This window comes from Hemiscyllium ocellatum, chromosome 31 (assembly GCF_020745735.1).
Source record: "Hemiscyllium ocellatum isolate sHemOce1 chromosome 31, sHemOce1.pat.X.cur, whole genome shotgun sequence".
Lineage (NCBI taxonomy): Eukaryota > Metazoa > Chordata > Chondrichthyes > Orectolobiformes > Hemiscylliidae > Hemiscyllium > Hemiscyllium ocellatum.
Window position 1 is genome coordinate 19,433,438 of NC_083431.1, and position 23,904 is coordinate 19,457,341.

At 43.2% G+C, this 23,904-nt stretch overlaps 1 protein-coding gene across 1 annotated transcript; it reads right to left on the reverse strand.

Moving 5' to 3' along the window:
• Positions 1 to 402: 402 nt before the first annotated feature.
• Positions 403 to 1,392, reverse strand: LOC132830236 (armadillo repeat-containing protein 10-like). Its single transcript, XM_060847770.1, has one exon. The coding sequence runs from the start codon at positions 1,390 to 1,392 to the stop codon at positions 403 to 405; it is 990 nt and encodes a 329-aa protein (XP_060703753.1).
• Between the last annotated feature and the right edge of the window lie 22,512 nt (positions 1,393 to 23,904).

A 23,904-nucleotide genomic window follows, 5' to 3' on the forward strand; every position in this document is an offset into this window, starting at 1 on the left:
ATGTGTACATCTGTGATACTGTAGTCACGCAATTAATATTGTAAATAAACTTCAAGATATCTGCCTCACAAGAACATCACTCTTTGTGGTATGTGCTACATGGATTTACGTATAGCGTTAACCACAATGACATCAGCCACCATCCAGTTATCTTTCAATGGCAGGCAGAGAGAACAGAGCAGCCTGGAAAGCAATCTCATTCACCTTATCCCACGCGCCAGTTGGAGAAACCAGCTGAGCTCCTATCTCATTCTTCTTCTGTATGGCCACCCACTTTATATATGGCTGTCAAAATTGGTTCCTGCATTTATAGGCATTTTTTAAACAAATCACACTTTCAGTTTACGCTTTCTTATTTTCTCTTTTTTTATGTATATATATATTGAAAAGTGTCAAATCTCTTCACCCTAAGTTTGTGACTATCCGGGCAGCCTGCAGCTTAATTCTGTCATCTGGGGAAGCCATTAAATAGATAAGCCTGCTTGAGAACTGAGAGTTGGGACCAAACAACAGGACAAACAGTGAGTCCTTGCAATAGACGTGATTGTTTGATCTGTAGGGGAGACTTCTCCTGATCTCGTTCAGATTGCTTATTAATAAGAGGAGATCATTGAGAATGTCCTGACGCTGGAAATAGTTGAATAGGAAAAGGAAAGATGCTTCAATCTGCACGTTGAACATGTCAAACGTCAGCTCCAGGTTGGTGGAAAAGTTGATGAGGATCTGCAGCACTTGGAACTTGATACTGGATGACCCTGTTTGCAGCAGGAGGAAGAAGTCTGGGATGGCATGTTTCAGCATGAGATGGTTCTGGTGGCTGTGGGACATCTTGGTGAGAAACCTCAGACAAGGCAACTGTTCAAATTCTTGAAATGTTGACGTGGTTAATTTCAGAACCTGAGGGATATATTTCACTAGCAGATCACGGTTTACCGGATCATTACTGAGGAAATTGAAAACCGTCACAGCGCTAGACTTGATGTAATTGAGAGGATCATCCAGTGACTCTGCAATGATGGAAATTCCACCTTCGGAACGGAATAGCTCCTGGCTGTTTGAAAAACCAGGAATGCGGTACATGCTAGTTAGGATTGTCCCTCTAATGACAGGATCTTTACTTTCATGAAGAATAGTCAGAACTGTCTTCAGATCCTGAAGATTCATCTTGACAGAGTTTGACGAAGCAGAATTTGATGAAACTAAATGGTCTCCCACAGCACCAATACTGTCCAAGGTACTGTTGCCACTCTTATCAATGAGTAGGTCTTCATCGTCCTCCTGTGGAGTGACTAGTCCTGACCGAATTGCTCGGTACAGTAAATACACAGCGCCAGCACCTGTTAGAATCCCTATTAACTTCTTCCTGCATGACTCATCGAAGAGTTCCACCATTTTTCAAACCGTTATTCAGATTGTTTCCCCTGCTGCTGTGTTGAGCAAACTTGGCATCAACCTTCTGTAACTTCTGCACTGTCCAAGACATATTGTTGCAAATGAATCCTGCGTTCTGCGTGTGTGCTGTGCCTTTTGAATTTTTGCAATAATCATGTCATAAAGATCACTGACATCATAATGGTGGACATATCTGATACAGCGACGACAAGTTAATGGGATAGCTTGCAGTTATTACTGTGCCACAGCACAGCGAACACACAACTCATTAGTGAGACACTTCAGTAACAACATGTTTCAGAATTCTTGGCTCTACCTCCATGATTGTTTGCTTTCCCAGAGGGGTGGCATGGTGGCTCAGTGATTAGCACTGCTGCCTCACAGTGCCAGGGACCCTGGCTCTATTCTAGCCTCGAGCGACTGTCTATGTGGAGTTTGCACATTCTCCCTGTGTTTGCAAGGAACCGGATGCTCCAGTTTCCTCCCACAATCCAAAGATATGCAGGTTAGGTAAATTTGCTGTGCTAAATTGCCCATAGTGTACAGGGATGGGTAGGTTAGGTGCATTAGTCTGGGGTAAATGCAGGGGATTGGGTTTGGGTGGTTACTCTTCAGAGGGTCTCTGTGGACTTGCTGAGCCGAAGGGCCTGATTCCACACTGTAAGAATTCTATGTATATCAATATCTATATCTATAATTTCATGAACACCTTCCACACTGACCTCAAGTTCACCTGGACCATCTCAAACACCTCCCTCCCCTTCCTGGACCTCATCATCTCCGTCAACGGTGACCGACTCAATGTGGACATCTACTTCAAACCCATCAACTCCCACAACTACTGGACCACACCTCCTCCCACACACCTCCCCCCCTCGCTTCTTTTAAAAACCCTATCCTTTACACTCAATTCATCAGCTGCCCCATCAGCTCCCAGGAGGGAACATCCCAGATGGCCTCCTCCTTCAAGGACCACATTGTCAACAATGCCCTCCAATGCATTTCCTCCACTTCCCGCACCTCCGTCTTTTAAATCTACCCCTCCAACTGCAACAAGAATAGAAAGCCCCCTGGTCCTCACTTGCACCCGACTAATCTCCAAATACAACGTATCATCCTTTGCCATTTCTGCCACTAACAGTCAGACCCCACCACCAGAGATATATTCCCTTCCCCACTCCATCAGCATTCCACAGAGACAATTCCCTCTGCGACTCCCTCGTTAAGTCCACACCTCCCACAACCAACCCTCCACTCATGGCACCTTCCCCTGCCACCGCAAGAGGTATAAAACCTGTGCCCACACCTCCCCACTTCACTTCCATTCAAGGCCCAAAAGGATCCTTCCATATCCGGCAGAGATTTTCCTGCACATCCAAACATCTCATCTACTGTGTCCGTTGCTCCCAATGTGGTCTCCACTACAGTGGGGAGACAGGACGCCAACTTGCGGAATCTTTCAAAGAACACCTCTAGGACACATGCACTAAACAACCCCACCGCCCTCTGGCCAACCACTTCAACTCCCTCTCCCACTTCGCCAAGAACATGCAAGTCCTGGACCTCCTCCACCACTAAATCCAAGCTACCTAGAGGGGGAACACCTGTATCTTCCACCTTGGGACCCTCCAACCACACAGCACCAATGGCGATTTCATCAGTTTCCTCACCTACCCTCCTCCCCCTTATCCCAGATTCAGACCTCCAACTCAGCACTGCCTTCTTGAACTGTCCTACCTGCCCATCTTCCTTCCCAACTATCCGCTCCACCCTCCGCTCCACCTATCACCATCACGCCCCCCCCCACCTTCTTCTACCTATCGCCTTCCAAGCTCCATCACCCCCAGCTCCACCCCCCCCTCCCATTTATCTCTCAGCTGAAGGGCTTATGCCTGAAAAATCAATTCTCCTGCTCCTCGGGGGCTGCCTGACCTGCTGTGCTTTTCCAGTGCCACACTTTTTAACTCTGTCCCAGCCAGCGGCAACGATATCTCATGAATGGATTAAAAGAAACCTGTGAATTCATATCCAATGTCACACCTATTGTAAAGTGGGATGAATAGAATAACAAGATTGACTTTTCTAACTGAAAGATAGTGATAGAATAAGAACAGTGACAAACCAATCTGACAGCACTGGGAATTACCTTATATTTTTTTCCATTTGTTCTTCTATGTACAATTGAAGCAGCACATGGTAGTGAGATTTCACAAGGTTGTGCATACATGAGTTTGGACACCAGGTGGCACCTTTTAGCCAGCGTCCTCTAGCTTTTCTGAAAGGAAGTCAAGCTGAAAATACAGGGCTGGTCTATCACGGACTGCACAGATTATGAAGGTCTATCAAGGTGCATACCCTTTTGAACTGCTAAATGCTAATAAGAAAAAAAACTTGTACTTCCTGTTTTAAATCTAATTAATGTGTGACAGCGTGCGATTATGATAAGATATACATTTTCATTTGGCCTGATTTTCTGAAACTAAAGTTTAAGTTGGATGCCTTCAGCTAGTTACTGGGATGGGGAAAGAGCTGATGTTTTGATAGAATCCTTCATCAGAACTGAATTCCTCCAAAACTTTCACCCTCTGGCAGTCTTCTGGTTTCTGATGATGTTCTGCACCAGGGTCGCCACGTCTTCATTGAGCATCGCCTGCTGTAGTTTCAGGAACTCCACTCTGGCATTGCAGTCTCTGTCATAGAGTCATAGAGATGTACAGCACAAAAACAGAGCCTTCAGTCCAACTTGTCCACGCCGACCAGCTATCCTAACCTAATCTAGTCCCATTTGCCAGCACTTGGCCCATATCCCTCTAAATCCTTCCTATTCATATACCCATCCAGATGTCTTTTAAATGTTGTAGTTGTACCAGCCTCCACCCCTTCCTGTGGTCGTTCATTCCATACACTCACCATCCTTTGCGTGAAAACGTTGCCACTTAGGTCCCTTTTATATCTTTCCCCTCTCATTCTAAACCTATGCCCTCTAGTTCTGAACTCCCCCATCCCAGGGAAAAGACCTTGTATATTTATCCTATCCATGCCCCTCATGATTTTATAAACTTCTTTTTAACCTATATAACTATAGGTTATAACTATAACTTTTATTAAATAGTGGCACCATGTTAGCCAACCTCCAGTCTTCCGGCACCTCACTCATGTCTATCGATGATACAAGTATCTCAGCAAGGGGCCCAGTAATCATTTCTTTACTTCCCGCAGAGTTCTAGGGTACATCTGATCAGGTCTTAGGGATTTATCCATCCTGATGCGTTTTAAGACATCCAGCACCTCCTCCTCTGTAATATGGACATTTTTCAAGATATCACCATCTATTTCCCTACATTCCATATCTCCCATGTCCTTTTCCACAGGAAACATTGATGCAAAATATTCATTTAGTATCTCCCCTATCTCCTGCAGTTACACACATGCTGTTTTGCTGATCTTTGAGGGGCCCTAGTTACCCTTTTGTCCTTAATGTATTAATAAAATCCTTTTGAATTCTCCTTAACTGTATTTGCCAAAGCTATCTCATGTCCCCTTTTTGCCCTCCCCCGATGCCCCTCTTAAGTACACTTAATATGGTAGTATGGGCTGAGGTTAGAAACAGGAAAGGAGAGGTCACCCTGTTGGGAGTTGTCTGTATACCACTGGGTAGTTCCAGAGATGTAGAAGAAAGGATTGCAAAGATTACTCTGGATAGGAGCGAGAGTAACAGGGTGGTTGTTATGGGGACTTTAACTTTCCAAATATTGACTGGAAATACTACAGTTCAAGTACTTTAGATGTGTCTGTTTTTGTCCAATGTGTGTAGGATGGTTTCTAATAGTATGTAGACAGGCCAACAAGGGGCAAGGCCACATTAGATTTAGTACTGGGTAATGAGCCTGGCCTGCTGTTAGATTTGGAGGTAGGTGAGCACTTTGGTGATATTGACCACAATTCGGTCATGTTTACTTTATCGATGGAAAAGGATAGGTATATAACTCAGGGTGAGAGTTATTGCTGGAGGAAAGGCAATTATGATGCGATGAGAGAAGATTTAGGATGCATAGGAAGGGAAAGGAAGCTGCAGGGAATGGGCATAATTGAAATGTGGAGCTTATTCAAGGACCAGCTATTACAGGTCCTTGATAAGTATGTATCTATCAGGCAGGGAGGAAGTTATTGAGTGTGGGAGCCATGGTTTACCAAAGAAATTGAATATTTTGTCAAGTGGAAGAAGGTGGCTTATGTTAGGATGAGATGTGAAGGTTCAGTTAACGTGCTTGAGAGTTACAAGGTAGCCAGGATAGACCTAAAGAGAGAGCTAAGAAGAGCCAGGAGGGGACATGCAAAGTCATTGGCAGATAGGATCAAGGAAAACCCTAAAGCTTTCTATAGGTATATAAGGGATAAAGGAATGACTAGAGAAAGATTCGGGGCAGTCAAGGATAGTAGTGAAAAGTTGTCTAGAGTCTAGAGATGTACAGCACGGAAACAGACCCTTCGGTCCAACTCGTCCATGCCGACCAGATATCCCAACCCAATCTAGTCCCACTTGCCAGCACCCAGCCCATATCCCTCTGAACCCTTCCTATTCAGATACCTTTTAAATGTTGCAATTGTACTAGCCTCCACCACTTCCTCTGGCAGCTCATTCCATACACGTATCACCCTCTGCATGAAAACGTATGTGGTGTCTGAGGAGATTGGGAATACGCTCAATGAATATTTTTCATCAGTATTCACATTGGAAAAAGACAATGTTGTTGAGAAGAATACTGAGATACAGGCTACTAAATTAGAAGGTATTGAGGTTCACAAGGAGGAGGTGTTAGCAATTCTGGAGAGTGTGAAAATAGATAAGTTCCCTGGGCCAGACGAGATTTATCCTAGGATTCTCTGGGAAGCCAGGGAGGAAATTGCAGAGCCTTTAGCTTTGATCCTTATGACATTATTGTCTACAGAAATAGTGCCAGAAAACTGGAGGATAGCTAATGTTGTCCTCTTGTGCAAGAGGGGGAATAGAGACAACCCTGGTAATTATAGACCAGTAAGCCTTACTTTGATTGTGGGTAAAGTGTTGGAAAAGGTTATAAGAGATAGGATTTATAATCACCTAGGAAGGAATAAGTTGATTATGGATAGTCAACATGGTTTTGTGAAGGGTAGGTCATGCCTCGCAAACCTGATTAAGTTATTTGAGAAGGTGACAAACAGGTCGATGAGGGTAAAGCAGTTGATGTGGTGTATATGGATTTCAGTAAAGTGTTTGATAAGGTGCCCATGGTAGGCTATTGCACAAAATACGGAGGCATGGGATTGAGGGTGATTTAGCAGTTTGGGTCAGAAATTGACTAGCCGAAAGAAGACAGAGGATGGTGGTTGATGGGAAATGTTCATTCTGGAGTTCAGTTACTAGTGGTGTACCTCAAGGATTGTATAAATGACCTGGATCAGAACGTAGAAGGATGGGTTAGTAAATTTGCAGATGATACTAAGGTTGGTGGAGTTGTGGATAGTGCTGAAGGATGTTACAGATTATAGAGGGACATAAATAAGCTGCAGAGCTGGGTTGAGAGGTTTAATGTGGAAACTTTTGAGGTGATTCATCTTGGAAGGAGCATCAGGAATAAAGAGTACTGGGTGAATGGTAGGATTCTTGGTAGTGTAGATGAGCAACGAGATCTCGGTGTCATGTACATAGATCCCTGAAAGTTGCCACCCAGGTTGATAGGATTGTTAAGAAGGCATACAGTGTGTTAGCTTTTATTAATAAAGGGATTGAGTTTTGGAGCCACAAGGTCATTCTGCAGCTGTACAAAACTCTGGTGCGGCCACACTTGGAGTATTGTGTACAGTTCTGGTCATTGCATTATAGGAAGGATGTGGAAGATTTGGAAAGAGTTCAGAGGAGATTTACTATCGTGTTGCCAGGTATGGAAGTAAAGTCTTATAAGGAAAGGCTGAGGGACTTGAGGCTGTTTTTGTTAGAGAGAAGAAGGTTGAGAGGTGACTTAATTGACACATATAAGATAATCAGAGGGTTAGATAGGGTGGACAGGGAGAGTCTTTTTCCTCAGATGGCGATAGCTAGCACAAGGGGACATAGCTTTAAACTGAGAGATGATAGACATATGACAGATGTCAGAGGTAGTTTCTTTAGTCAGAGAGTAGTAGGGGCATGGAACACACTGCCTGCAACAGGAGGACACTTGCCAGCTTTAAGAATATTTAAATGGTCATTGGATAAACATATGGATGAAAATGGAATAATGTAGGATAGATATGCTCCAGATTGGTTCCACAGGTTGGCACATTATCGAGGGCTGAAGGGCCTGTATTGCATTGTAATGTTATATGCTTTATGTTCTATACTTTTACTGCCTTTATAGTCTTCTAAGATTCATTTGATCTCTGTTGTCTATCCCTGATATATACCTTCTTTTTCTTAACCAAAACCTCAATTTCTCTAATCACCCAGCATTCCCTATACCTACCAACCTTTCCTTTCACCCTAACAGGAATATACTGTCACTGAACACTCGTTACCTCATTTCTGAAGGCTTCCCATTTTCCAGCCGTCCCGTTATCCGCGAACATCTACCCCCAATCAGCTTTTGAAAGTTCTTGCCTAATACCGTTGAAATTGGCCTTTTTCCAATTTAGAACTTCAACTTTTGGATCTGGTCTATCCTTTTCCATCACCATTTTAAAACTAATAGAATTATGGTCTCTGGCCCCAAAGTGCTCCCCCATTGACATCTCAGTCACCTGCCCTGCCTTATTTCCCAAGAGTAAGTCAAGCTTTGCAACTTCTCTATTAGGTACATCCACATACTGAATCAGAAAGTTTTCCTCTCCATCTAAACCCTTAACACCATTGCAGCCCCAATCTATGTTTGGAAAGTTAAAATCCCTTACCATAACCACCTTATTATTCTTAAAGATAACTGAAACCTCCTTAAAAATTTGTTTCTCAATTTCCCGCTGATTATTGGAGGGTCTATGATATAATCCCGATAAGGTGATCATTCTTTTCCTATACCTTAGCTCTACCCAAATAACTTCTCTGGATATATTCCCAGGAATATCCTCCCTAAGAACAGCCATAATGTTATCCCTTATCCCTTACCACTCCCTCTCCTCTCTTGTCCCCCTTTCTATCCTTCCTATAGCATTTGTATCCTGGAACATTAAGCTGCCAGTCCTGTCCATCGCTGAGCCACGTCTCTGTAATTGCTATGATATCCCAGTCCCATGTTCCTAACCATGTCATGAGTTCATGTGCCCTCCCTGTTAGGCCTCTTGCATTAAATGCAGTTTAATTTATCAGTCCTACCTTGTTCTCTGTTTTGTCCCTGCCTGCCCTGTTTGATCTGCTTCTTTTCTCAACTGCACCAGTCTCAGATTGATTTCTCTCCTCACTATCTTTCTGGTCCCCAGCCCCTCTCCCCCACTTTACTAGTTTAAATCCTCCTGAGCAGCTCCAGCAAATATATTAGCCCCCTTCCAAGTCAGGTGCAAATCCAATGATCCAAAAATGTGAATCCTTCGTCCATACACCAGCTCCTCAGCCATGCATTCATCTGCTCTATCCTCCTATTCCTACCCTCACTAGCCCATAGCACTGGGAGTAAACCAGATATTACTGCTCTCGAGGACCTCCTTTTTAAATTCTTGCCTAACTTTCTATATTCTCCCTTCAGAATCGCATTCTTTTCCCTTCCTATGTTATTGGTTCCAATAAATACAATGATCTCCTGCTGGTCCCTCTCACCTTTGAGAACATTCTGACCCTCTCCAAAATATCCTTGATCCTGGCACCATGGAGGCAGCACACCATTCTGCTTTTTCATTGCTGGCCACAGAAATGTCTGTCTATGCCTTTGACTAGAGTCTCCTAACACAATCAATCACTTGCAACCTGATGTACCCCTTATTGAATTAGAGCCAGTTTCACGACCACAAACTTGGCTGTTTGTTCTGAATTCCCCTGAGAGTCCATCACCCCCTACATTTTTCAAAACAGCATATTTGTTTGCAATGGGGATAGCCACAGGAGATTCCTGCACTATCTGCCTGCCTCTGCTACTTTTCCTGGAGTGAACCCATCTATCTTACCATATCTGCAGCTTTTCCCCCTTCCTGTAACTGCCATCCATCACACTCCATAGCTCCTGTAAATCCTTTATTGCCTCTCACTGTCACTCCAGCCAATCCATGTGGTTTGATAGGATTCACAACCAAAGACACTTCCTGCAGACATAGTCAACAGTAACATGGAAACTCTCCTTAATCTCCCACATCCGACAGGAAGAGCATATCACTTTACTAAAGGCCATCTTTGCTTCTTCACAATCTACTGTCCCAGAAAATAGCACGGTCTTATTGCTCTAAAAAAAAACTGCCTCAGGATCTTGTGGTTTATATTTTTAAAATTTAATCAAGAGACAGATCTCAAAAAATGTATAATCAAGAAAGAACTCACGCTACTCACTATTGTAGATTTACAGCAAAGCTGCATTTAAAAACTATGCACTTACCTGTTCCCTTGCTATGAACTCTCCCAGGTTCCTCCAAGATCAGTTGTGAATTTCACTGTTTGTTAATTTTTCATCGACGCTCTCTGATTTCCAAAGATATTTGAACTCAAACAGCAAAGGCAGTAACTGTGCAGATTCGCTGCTGTGTCAGACAGCGGTGTAGGTTTCTTTCTCTGACCATGTGGTCACTGCCTTTGTCTCTCTTCCTCCTTTTAAAAGTGCTGTTGTTTTCACCCTTTATCACCGCCTCCCCCCGCCCCCCCCCCCCCCCCCCGCCCACTTCCCCACAAAGTTCCAAAACAATACAACAGCATTTAAAACAGTAATTACTGCTCTTGGAATTCAAAGAAATCACCTCCAACACCTAAAATATCTCCAAAAAAGTGCAGCTTTTACAGACACAATTTTTCCCGTCCTACATCTTGAATTACCCAGAATCCATGGAGAAAGAGTAGACTGAGAAGGTCACTATTTACTGGCCTGTTTTCTCTGGGCCCTCTTCTCAACCAGCTGAGCTTTTTGTTTCTGTTCACCTCTTCCAAACAAACAAAAACTTCACAACATCAGTGGCCGTCATTTCATGACCGCCAGCCTCATTTCTTACTTGTTGATGTCTTTATGGATTCTGGAGTTTATTACCCTGTGACCAATTCAACGTACAGGTCTTTGGCTAAACAGCTGACATCCATCTAATAAACATGGCCAGGTCAGGGCAACATGTTTGATTTAGCAATGAGTATGTGCTGATGAAATGAGCAGACTCTAGACCTTTGAATTGGTGATCTGGTCACACCCAGATCACATCTGAACAGTGAAAACAGAAACTATTCAGCCCTTTCATCTATTGAGTGTAATATGAGCTGCTCTCACTACTGTACAAGAGTACACTTGTAGGTTCACACTTTGATGCTCTCAGTCAGGCTGCTGTGTTGCACACTCTTTCTTTGAACACAACAGCTGCAGCTTTTGGGATGCACATGTGGATTTCAGCATGAGATGACTGACTGAAAGAGTCAATATGTATCCAATGCCTTATCATTATTGACCCATCATTATTGACCCATCATTGCATATAAACAAGGTGTGGTGGTAGATCCTGGATACCTCAATAACCTTCAGCGTCACATTGTCAATACTGATTGATGGCAACATCCTGAATCATGATGTTTGTCTTCCAAATGATTATAAAGATCAAACTTGGAGTTTTAAGATATTTAGCTTAATCAATTAAGTTTGGAGATTTTTAGAGACTTTGTACAGTACATCGATACTGCTCATCCAAAAAGGCCAAGATGCTAATTTGTATTTAACTCTTATCTCTGAAAATAGCCATTGTGTTATATTTCACTATGCAATGATTTCACTCAATGTCAGAACAGTAACCATTCAATAATATAGAGCAGCCACTAGCAAACACCAAATGATTGTATTGGACGTGGGACTGTACCTCCATGATGTTGTAATTAAGAATAAGTAATTAATTATAATTAGTTAATAAAGACTGGATTTCATGTATTCTTTCCACTGATATTCTTTTTAATAACTGTCAGCATTTTAAAAATGCTGTGAATTGGCCGGGGGAATGTAACAGTCAATATGAATCCAGTGCCTTATCATTATTGATCTATTATTGCATATAAACAAGGTGTTAGTGAATAGAAGCCTGTACATTTTAAAAGAAGGTGGAGCGAGGTGGGTGTCAGGTTTGGTGTAGGATGTTGGTTCTGGGCAGTTTAGACCCATGGCAGATGTTGTCAGGTCCTGGGGGGGAGCAGTGGAATGTTGTTGGCTTGGGGGGGAGTGGGGGTGGTGTGAGGTGATTGGTGAATTGGGTGTCCTGTTTAATACTTTGAATAGCTGGAACCGTTTTAATCCTCTAACTTTTCTCGGATAAGTACCGGCTTAACAGAAAGGGAACCCTCACAATTCTCTTGACTTCATTTGACTCTTTTGCAGGTTTCCAGGCACAGGGAAATTGCCCAAGAGAATCTTCAATCTCCTGGGCATGGAATCTGCTGTGTCTTGGATTCTATGTGCTCCCAATGCACAACTCCAGTCTGCGCTACTCCTCCAACCCTCTGATCATCCGAATGTCTGGGCTCCTTTACCTTTGGGGTTCTGGTGACAGCAGTATTAAACTCTGCCATCTCTGTGGGGGATCACATTATTGGAGCATAAATGCTGTGAAGGTAAACTCTTTTTGAGTTGAGAAGTAAATAGAATGAATATGTTCTGAGCCATTTGTTGGGATTCTGTTATGGAGAGAAGTGTCTTCAACACAGAAGCAGGGGTGGTACATATTCAGTCGCAGACATTACTATATAAATGTATGACATTGGCAATGGGTCTCTAGATTGGAAGAGTTTTATTTGTCTTGAGCAATGATATTTCTCACAGGCCCTAAGACCATGATGATAAATAGTATTTTTAAAATATATCCAATGGTTGCAGTAGTGATCAGAACTGTGGTACATACTGCATTATTGGAATCCAAAGCTTCTCATTAATTTAATAGCAAATGGTCAAAGTTCACCTCTTATCAGTCATAGAGAACCTCAATGCATCAGAGTGAAGGAGACTTAACATTTCAAGTCAAATATAGTTTCTTCTCAACTGGTAGCGAAGTTATGTTGATGTTCAGTCTAAACAAGTACCATGTGCACATGGACCTGGTGTTTCAACTTGTCAATCATTGAGATGGTAATTTCTTTCTTTGTCTCTGTTTACACAGTATCTGGCTTTGGTCCACTTGTGCACTGAGACTTTAAGTCTCAATCACTCATGGTAGATCAGCCCCTTGTTAGTTGGAGTATTACCTGATGGCTGACCATTGGAGTGTTGTGCCTCTCACCACGTCCACATCAGTCAGTTTTTACATCAATCTTGTTGGACGTATCAGATATAACTGCTGTCCTCCCATTGGATATTGATGTTCTGCATCAAAACTGAAGTCTCCTCATCAAGACATAAACCTGAGCAATATCCGTGGACTCCCTGGACTAAAGGTCAGGGTCCCCATCTCAAATCCCTGACTAACCCCAAAGGAATGCAAGGCACTATACTTGACACTGACATGGTTGTAATGGTTACGAGAAAATTGATATATTTAGACATTAGTCTCCCTCTGTGCTGCATCCCAGATTTTTTAGTCAGAGTTTTCACTTGGTTAGCTTTCAGCTCCCCTGAAGTATCCACAAGGCATCTGGCAAATTCAACCATAGCCAGGAACTTAGTTCCTGAGCATCAAGGTGTGCCGACATGCTGGGAGACTGCAGTGTTAATATCTGGGGGGGGGGGGGGGCAAACCTTCTCCAGGTTCCTCAGAAGCTTCAGCCTGGTCTTACGAAACTCCCGGTTTTTACATTGCTGCTAGCCAGACAGAAAAGGAGAAACAAATGGCACACACAAAGCACAAATCATGTTCATCATTCACCCACACACAATACAAATCAAGCTATTCAAAACACGCAATGCGCTAACAAATAAAAGAAAATTCTCAGTCTGACTTTTACAATTTTAATGGATCTATCCTTATTGCAACAGTTTCACTCTCTCGGACTAAATTCTGTGAAAATAATTGCAATTATTCAGCAACATATGAGCACAGAGCAAGATTGAAATCATCTTAGTTTCAGCGCTCCTTGTTTTCTTGAACCTGAAATGTTAGAATGTTTATTCGGTTGCGTTTGCAAACATTGTTTGTTTCTTTAACACATCTGCTCTGACTGATAAGAGGTGAACTTTGACCATTTGTTATCCAATTAATGAGTGGCTTTGCATTTCAACTATGTACCATAGTTCTGATCACTGGTGCAACTATTGGATATGATATGTTTTTAAAGTATTGTTTGTTGTTAAAGTCTTAGAACCTGTAAGAAATGTCATGGCTTGAGACAATAAAAGCTCTTCCAATCTAGAGAGCCATTGTCAATATCTCAAAAAGTAGTAAATCTATGACTGCTGTCCTTTAAATGTGTAACTACCTTGCTCCTGTGAGACCTTATTCCAAACTATTTTCCACTTCCTGTGTTAGCTAACTTTTAGATTAGGTATGTCAAGGAATGATATTGTAGACTTTTTTAATGCTGCCCAGCAACTAATAACACACCATGCCAATAGCTGGGACTTTGAAACAAAATGTTTGTAGCGGACATCATGAAGTCAGTATTAAATGAGAGAAAATAGACAGACCAACACATCAACAGTGTCTGCTTTGGATGAACAAGTATTTTGAATAAAGTGAAACAAAATTGGCAGGAGGACAACTAAACAGAGAGAGGAACACACTTATTGAATATTTGTTAGATGATATCATAGGTCATCTGAGATCAAAGAGAGACTGAGAAAACAAAGAGAGACATTCTCGCTCCACAGAGAGGCAAATAATTTGGAAAAGACTGAAAACACAGAAATGGAAATCAGATTTGAAATTTAAATATAAATGACATTGAATTGTTATCTCCGGAATCACGTAGACATTTCGCCTCACCTAGGCGTTATTCCCCTCCAGTTCAGAGGAGAAATATTCCATCACCGCCACTTAAAGGGAAGGGATCCCCATCACCAGCTCCAAAGGCCATAGTTCCCCTTCTCCCTCATCCAGACATAGGAGAGGATCACCGAGTCATTCCAACAGAGATGTTCACTCTCCCCCACCAGACAAATACCATTCACCATCTCCACAACCAAGGGTGATGTGTGAATCTATTAGATCAACACCAGCACAAAGAGTGTCAGTATCACCACCTCAACCACAACCACAGTTAGAGACATTAAAAAAACCTGCAGATACTGGAATCCAAAGTAGACAAGCAGGAAGCTGGAAGAACACAGCAGGCCAGGCAGCATCAGGAGGTGAAGAAGTTGATGTAACCCTTCTGCATTCTGGAAGCGGGGTTTGGGATAGGGGGAGCTGTGTTCTTCCAGCCTCCTGCCTGTCTACTCCACAATGCCATGTGTCACCATTCCCTAATAATAGGCCAGTTCGGCAAATTTCACGGACCCCAGAACTCATGAAACTGAGAAAGATCACACCAAGTCCACGAGCTGTAAGAAGAACTTCTTCATTCAGATCCACATTGACACCACCAGGACATCTTCCCAAGAAGAGGACACTTGCCTAAGTCTCCAGGTCACAATCTGTCAGCAGGTCACCAACTCCTATTCCCCCACAAAACGTGTTGGTCTGTCTATTTTCTCTCATTTAATACTGACTTCATGATGTCCCGCTACAAACATTTTGTTTCAAAGTCCCAGCTATTGGCATGGTGTGTTATTAGTTGCTGGGCAGCATTAAAAAAGTCTACAATATCATTCCTTGACATACCTAATCTAAAAGTTAGCTAAAAGACAAAGAGTGCTTTGATTCATCCATCTCCTGTGAAGGTAATTTATGATACTACACTAATATTCCTCCACCTGACATTGTTTTCCAATTTAGCTTCATATATTCTCCAAAAATCAAGATCAACAGAGTAAATAAACCCCCACAATAAAATATATTCTACACAATGTTAAGGGACCCTTCATGGCTATTTATGGCAACCCTTGCTGTACTAATGTTTTTGCACAACTTCCATCATGAGGGGCATGGACAGGGTGAATCTTTTTCCCATGGTAGGGGAGTCCAGGACTAGAGGGTGCAGAGGGTGGTGTATGTAGGGAATGAGCTGCCAGAGGAAGTGGTGGAGGCTGATACAATTACAACATTTAAAAGGCATCTGGATGGACATATGAATAGGAAGGGTTTAGAGAGATATTGGCCAAATGCTAGAAAATGGGATTAAATAAATTTAGAGTCAAGATTAGAGTGGTGCTAGGAAAGCATAGCAGGTGAGGCAGCATCTGAGGAGCAGGAAAATCGACATTTTGAGCAGGAGCCCTTCATCAGGAATGAGGCTGGGAGCCTCTAGGTTGGAGAGATAAATGGGAGGGGGTGGGGCTGGGGAAAAGGTAGCTAAGAGTGCAGCAGATGGATACGAGTTGGACTGAAGGGTCTGCTTCCATAATATACAGCTCGATGACTCTATGACTTAAGATACCGAGAATTAGAGACAAGCACTAGGTTTAATCTACAGTAGCAATAAAGAGGTGATGATTCTAGTTCACCCCAGGACACTGTCCCTGGGCATTTTTTGTAGCATAATGGGATTAACATAAGAACCACACATGACGATGAAGTAATGGTGGTGTCAGAGTCAAATTATTAAGTCCAGCAACCTGCAGAGGCCAGCAGACCATCAGTGGAAACTCGTGTAGCTCTAGGTTGCTAAGGGAGTTAAGCAATGGATATTGAAAGAGAAATAGAAGTAACAAGGTCTTGGATCATTGTGTCTGGGGGTGGGGGTGGGGGTGGGGGTGGGATGGCGAAGAGTTGGCCCTTATATTGAGGGGAGTTGAAGATTAGGGAGGTTTTACTGTAACTGTACAAGGTGCTGGTGAGACCACATCTGGAGTACTGGGAACCGATTTAGTCCCCTTATTTAAGAAAATATATTATTCATTGGAGACAGTTCAGAGCAGATTCACGAGGAAGATCCCTGCTATGGAGCGATTATCTTATGAGCCAAGGTTAGACGGGTTCGGAGTCTGCTCATTAGAAGAATGAGAGGTAAATTAATTGAAACATTCAGCTTGACAAGGTAAAAACTGACAGGATGTTCCCCCTCATGGGAGTGTTTGAGAGCAGAGGGCATAGTCTCACAATAAAGGGGTGCCAACGTAAAACTGAGATGAGGAGGAATTTCATATATCAGAGAGTTGTGAGTCTTTGGAGCTGTGGGGACAGAGTCATAAAGTCATACGGCATGGAAACAAACCCTTTGGTCCAATCAATCTATGCCAAACATAATCCCAAACTAAACAAGTCCCTTCTGCCTGTTCCTGGTCCACATCCCTCCAAATCTTTCCCATTCATGTATTTATCCAAATGTCTTTTAAACAATGTAATTGTATCCACATACACCACTTCCTCAGGAAGTTCATTCCATACACGAACCACCCTCTGTGTTAAAACATTTGTTCATCGTGTCTTTTTTAAATCTCTCTCCTCTCACCTCAAAAACGTGGCCCCTAGCCTTGAAATTCCCTATCCTAAGGAAAAGACAACGACATTAACTCTATCTGTACCTTTCATTATTTTATAAAGTTCTAACAGGTCACCTCTTGACCTCCTACACTACAGTGAAAAAGTCCCAGCCTATCAAGCCTCTCTTTATAACTCAAACATTCCATATGCAGCTGAACCCTCTCCAGCTCAATAATATCCTTCCTATAACTGGGTGACCAGAAATGGACACAATATTCTAGAAGAGGCCTCATCAATGTCCAGCACATGACTTCCTAACTCCTATATTCAAAGAATTGAGCAATGAAGGCAAGCATGCTAATTTTTCCACATTTAGACTATAAAAACACTTCACAACTTTTAACAGCTCTAATAATTCTCCCCAATTGCTTTCTCTGCTCTGAGGAAAATAAAACAGTTGTTTAATCTTCACATAACGAAGTCCCTCATCACTGATTTCATTCATGTAATATTCATCTGCACCTTCTTCATGACCTTGAAAGCCTTTGCAAATGCTAGAAATTGTGGGCAAATTGGTTCCTCCCCAGCACTGCCTCCCAACAAACTCCTGGCAAACGTTCAGGCTATTGAAAACAAAATGAACTCGTATCTGGACTCACTTTCCAAAAAGAATTGAGAGATTGCTGTGTTTTAGGGAGACGTGACGCATTCCTGCTGTACCTGACTGTGCTTTGCAAGCTGAGGGGTTCTCCATATATCACATGGACCCCATGGCGTCCTCTAGTAAGGCAAAGAGTGGAGAGGGTCTGTCTCTTAATAAACACCCCCTGGTGCTCAGGCGTGGTTACACTGGTGAGCTCCTGGACCTAGAATATCTTACAGTGCAATGCGGTCCCTACTACCTGCTGTGGGAGTTCACCTCCCCCATCCTGACAGCAGTCTAGATACCACCCCAGGTGAAAGTGATGTCCTTGTGTATATTTAAGGTTGAGATAGATAAATTCTTGGTCAGTTGGGGGATCACACATAATGGGGGAAAAGCAGGAAAATGAGGGATATTGAATCAGCCATGATCCTATTGAATGGCAGAGCAGTCTCAAGATGCTGAATGGCCTATTCGTGCTCCTATTTCTGATGATCTTAAAAGAGGGACATTCCTGCTCGTCCTGGTCCACAATGAAAATTATAAAGAAGTTAAACTATGCCTCTCCTGGTCTACTCCTGCTTTTTGCTCTCTTTTACTGGTATCTTCAAGACTCTGAATGATGCCTGGTCCTTCCCAGTACCAACATGACTCCAATAATGGATACTAATATTTCAGGTCTGGAAGATATGCTCATTGGTAATCCTGCCCTTTAGAAATTCCTGTGCCAATATTTCTCCCTTCCACCCTTTCTCAAAAATGGCATAAAAGAGAAACCCATTATGAGAGACTGGAGGGACAGCAGCAAGGGAAGATCATAGGAGATTAGATTACTTACAGTGTGGAAACAGGCCCTTAGGCCCAACAGGTTCACACCGACCCACCAAAGCGCAGCCCACCCATACCCCTTCACCTAACACAATTTAGCATGGCCAATTCACCTGTGGGAGGAAACCGGAGCACCCGGACAAAACCCATGCAGAGAATGTGCAAATACCACCCAGTCAGTTGCCTGAGGCAACTCCTATCTGTTGATTGTTGTGCGGTGCCCATTCATCCATTGCCGTAGCCTCTGCTCAGTTTCACCAATGTACCATGCCTTAGGGCATTCTTGCCTGCAATGTTTGAGATAGACAACGTTGGCTGAGTCACATGAGCACCTGCCATGTACAAGGTGGGAGATGCCCCACACATAATGGTGGTATCTATGTCCATACTCTGACATGTCTTGCAGCGCCTACCATGACAGGGTTGTATGGAGTGTCCTGAAAGCAGGGCGGTTTGCTGTGAACAATGATCTGTTTGAAGTATGGTGGTTGTTTAAAGGCAAGCAGTGGAGGTGTAGGGAAGGTCTTGGTGAGGTGCTCATCCTCATTGAGAATGTGTTGCAGGTCACAAAGAACATGGCGTAGTTTTTCGGCTCCTGGGAAGTACTGGACAATGAAGGGTACCCTGTCGGTTGCAGCACGTGTCTGTCTCCTGAGGAGGTCATTACAGTTCCTTGGTGTGGCACGTCGGAACTGGCGATTGATGAGTTGAGCATCGTACCCCGTTCTTATGAGGGCATCCCTGAGTACTTCCAGGTGCCCGTAACGTTCCTCCTCATCTGAACAGATCCGGTGTACGCGTAGGGCTTATCCATAGAACCAACCAACACTATACACCAGGTACATTGACCCAACCAGCACTATACACCAGGTACATTGATCCTACCAATACTATACACCAGGTACATTGATCCAACCAGCACTATACACCAGGTACATTGACCCAACCAATACTATACACCAGGTACATTGATCCAACCAATACTATACACCAGGTACATTGATCTAACCAATACTATACACCAGGTACATTGATCCAACCAATACTATACACCAGGTACATTGATCCAACCAGCACTATACACCAGGTACATTGATCCAACCAATGCGATACACCAGGTACATTGATCCAACCAATACTATACACCAGGTACATTGATCCAACCAGCAGTATACACCAGGTACATTGATCCAACCAATGCGATACACCAGGTACATTGATCCAACCAGTACTATACACCAGGTACATTGATGACATTTTCTTCCTCTGGACCCATGGTGAGGACCCACTGTGTGATAAAATTACACAGTGATATCACCAAGTTTCATCCCACCATCAAACTCACCATGGACTACTCTCTACTATCTGTCTCATTCTTGGATATATGCATCTCCATCAAGGATGGACACCTCAGCACCACACTCTAACACAAACCCACAGATAACCTCATGATGCTACACTTCTCCAGCTTCCACCCAAAACATATTAAAACAGCCATCCCCTATGGACAAGCCCTACGCGTACACCAGATCTGCTCAGATGAGGAGGAATGTGACGGGCACCTGGAAGTACTCAAGGATGCCCTCATAAGTACGGGGTACGATGCTCAATTCATCGACCATCAGTTCCGACGTGCCACAGCAAGGAACTGTAATGACCTCCTCAGGAGACAGACACGTGCTGCAACTGACATGGTACCCTTTGTTGTTCAGTATTTCCTAGGAGCTGAAAAACTACGCCATGTTCTTTGTGACCTGCAACACATTATCAATGAGGATGAGCACCTAACCAAGACCTTCCCCAAACCTCTACTGCTCGCCTTTAAACAACCACCATACTTCAACAGATCATTGTTCATAGCAAACTGCCCGGCTTTCAGGACAACTCCATGGTAGGCGCTGCAAGACATGTCAGAGTATGGACATAGATACCACCATTACACGTGGGGACACCTCCCACCTTGTACATGGAAGGTGCTCATGTGACACAGCCAACATTGTCTATCTCATATGCTGCATGCAAGGATGCCCGGAGGCATGGTACATTGGGTAAACCGAGCAGAGGCTACAGCAAAGGATGAATGGACACCGCACAACAATCAACAGACAGGAGTGTTCCCTCCAAGTTGGGGAACACTTCAGTGGTCCAGGAAATTCAGCCTCGGACCTTTGGGTGACCATCCTCCAAGGCGGACTTCGGGACAGGCAGCAGTGAAAAGTGGCCGAGCAGAGGCTGATAGCTAAGTTCGGTACCCTTAGGGAGGGCCTCAACCGGGACCTTGGGTTCATGTCACATTACAGGTGACATCATTGCACTATACACATACACAGACACTCTTACACACACACACATATACTTCTGTGGGGTGAATTTGTACTTGCAGAGTTACATTGTACTTTACTCAAAAATGCATGAATCCATGTATGACTCTGTTAACTAATTTTTTAGATTAGAATCAATCTAAACATTATGGCACAGACAACAGCACACAGCGGGCGAACACCTTCAACACATTATCTGGGCTGACACCAATTGTTAAAGTTAACCTGGGACTGTAACTTTTTAAAAACCTTTTGTGATTTACATATGAAAGAAGTGAAACTAACATGGTCATTCTAACAGATGAGAGACTTAACAAACAATCAAGGTATTTTCAATGTATATTTCAGTTACATCACACTGTAAACTTTTGCTCTAAATTCTGTGTCTTACAGTTGTGTACTCCACAACCACCTGATGAAGGAGCAGTGCTCTGAAAGCTAGTGCTTCCAATTAAACCTGTTGGACTATAACCTGGTGTTGTGTGATTTTTAACTTTGAACAATGACATGAGGGGGAAGCAAATGTAATGTAACCACATTTTAAATGATACAAAACTAACTGTGAATGTGTGTTGTGAGGAAGATGTAAACCAACTTGAGGAGGATTTGGACAGCTTAGTGATTGGGCGTGAACATGCCAAATGGAACATCATGTGGAAAAATGAGAAGCTATTCACTTGAATTGAATTAAATTGAATTTATTGTCACGTGTACTGGGGCACAGTAAAAAACTTTGTCTTGTGAGCAATACAGGCAGATCACAGAGTTAAGTAGCATAGATAGTAAATAATAGGTAATCAGTGGCAAAAACAAAACCACAGGTACAGGCGAATGTTAAGAGTTTGTGAGTCTGTTCAGTATTTTGGCAGGAGAAACAGATGAACAGATTATTCCAAAATGGTAAGAGGCTGGAAAGTGTCAATGTGCAAAGGGGCCTAGCTGTCCTTCTCGATAAGTCACTGATGGCTAACATGCAGTTGCAGTAAGTTATTAAGAAGGCTAATAGAATGTTAGCCTTCATTACAAGAGCATTTGAATAGAACAATAGTGAAGTCTTGCTTCAATGGCATAGGGGCTTGGTCAGACTGAAGCTGGAGTATCAAGTGCAGTTTTTGTTTCCTCATCACAGGAGAATCGAGCTAAGAACACAGTTAGATCAGCTGTGATCTTATTAACTGGTGGGGCAGGCTGGAAGGACCAAATGGCCTTATCCTATGTCCTGATGGGAAGAGAATCCAGATCCAAACAGATGCACTTTGGTAAATCTAGCATTTCAATGGGCATTGTTTATTCATCTGTGTGTCTTGCTTATCAGATACAGTTTGTGATCTGTTGTGATGCTTAAGATGTAATGAATAATCTTCCTTTTGCTTTCTTTAGCATTTCTCATGATTGGTAATCCTATCTGAGATTATGTAGAATGTAGAATCCTAATAGTTTAATGCACTCTTGTTATGCAATCTCAGCATCATCAAAGTGGATAAGACGGGCGTCGGGGGACTTTGAGTTTCAATTTCATGTGAATTGCTGTTGTCCGTTCAGTCAATGAAGAGATTTGCCTTATATCTGAGAGACCACACTTTCATGAAGACTCTCAAAAAGGGTAAGGTCATCCACATATTTAAAGGTTTGGTGAGGATTATACAAGCCCTATTTATATTGGTTTAGGATATAATAAGGCACAATTTATTTCCTTTACGATCAAACAATTTATATCAAACATCCTTGTATTGACTGTTCAGAAACTGCAAGATCCATTGTACACATAGTGGCTCATTGTTCATTGAGGGAGATTGTTGATTAATGGGTTGGATTTTCACATGGGCTTCAGAACATTGATATTAGGATCAAGAAGGAGCTATGCGCCTACATTTAAATGACACCAATGGTGTAATCTTCCTGGAAGCATCCTCCTGATTGGCTGCCTTCATGTTAGTCATTGTCTTATGGTGAGCGGCATTCAACATTCTCAGTCTGATCAGCACTGGAGCCTTGCCAGCTCCACAGGGAGAGGGGGCCACTGGAGGGGGAGGTCAGGAATAGGGAGGGCATCTCAACATGGACCCAATTTCCCAGGGACAGGAACATATGAAAGTATGATAAGGGTCCACACTCTCCCTTTGAGTGGAGCTGGGGAACCTGCACTGATGGATTGTTTGGGCTGGGTAAGGGTTTTCCTGTTCACAAGCCCATCTCTGGTCCATGTAGGTTTTCCCAGCTCCAAGAACCTCCGCCGCCCCTCAACCTCTGTGAAGGGGTGGAAGGCACCTGGCATTAGCAGGTGGAGGGCTGCTACACCGCTTACAAAATGCCAGGAGGTTACAAAAATCACCATTCCTTTGGCCCCTAGTGATACCATGGCTGCTTTCCTCTCTCATGAGGAGCTAGCAGATAATTGTAATCATATTTATCCTGGGGAAAATTCCCCTGTGACAGGAACCAATTCAGGTTCTTCACCCCAATCACACCAACACCACCTGAGTCCCACCCACAACTACCACCTCTGCCCCAATTCACCCGACACCACCAACACAACCCCAATCGCACCTACCAACACCACCAACTCCACCCCAATCCCACCCATCACCACAACCAACATCCAAATCCCACCCACCATCAGCACCAGGCTGGGAAGATTCAGCCCATTATCAGGTTGAGTGAACTGCAGACTCAGACTGAGGTGAACATTTCCATCTTTTCCTCCTATCTTGAAAAGAAACAATTTAGGGAAAGAAATAGGCCATTCGGCCCACCAAGTCTGCTCCACAATACAATGAGATCATGACTGATTTGAAAACCCTCAATTCCAGTTTCCACCCACCCCCGCCCTTACACCTGATTCTCCTACTGATTAAAAAAAAATCTACCTCAGCCTTGGATATACTCAGTGACCCAGCCTGCTACTAAACTATTCGGGAAATCCAGATTTGCTGCATCTCCTGAATTTCATATGAATAGATTCTAGCCCTTAACCTTAACCTTCTATACAGAAGGTTACCCTTCTATACAGAACTGCAAGAGCTTCCCAAGCACTGCATTCTGCAGCATTCAGTTGATAAAGAGAGAATTTAATTCAGATGGGGGCTGGGCAGTTGTCATATTCTAATTGCTGTTCCTTTTGCACTCTTGTTTTAAGAATCAAGCCACTTTCAAGTCATAGAGCCC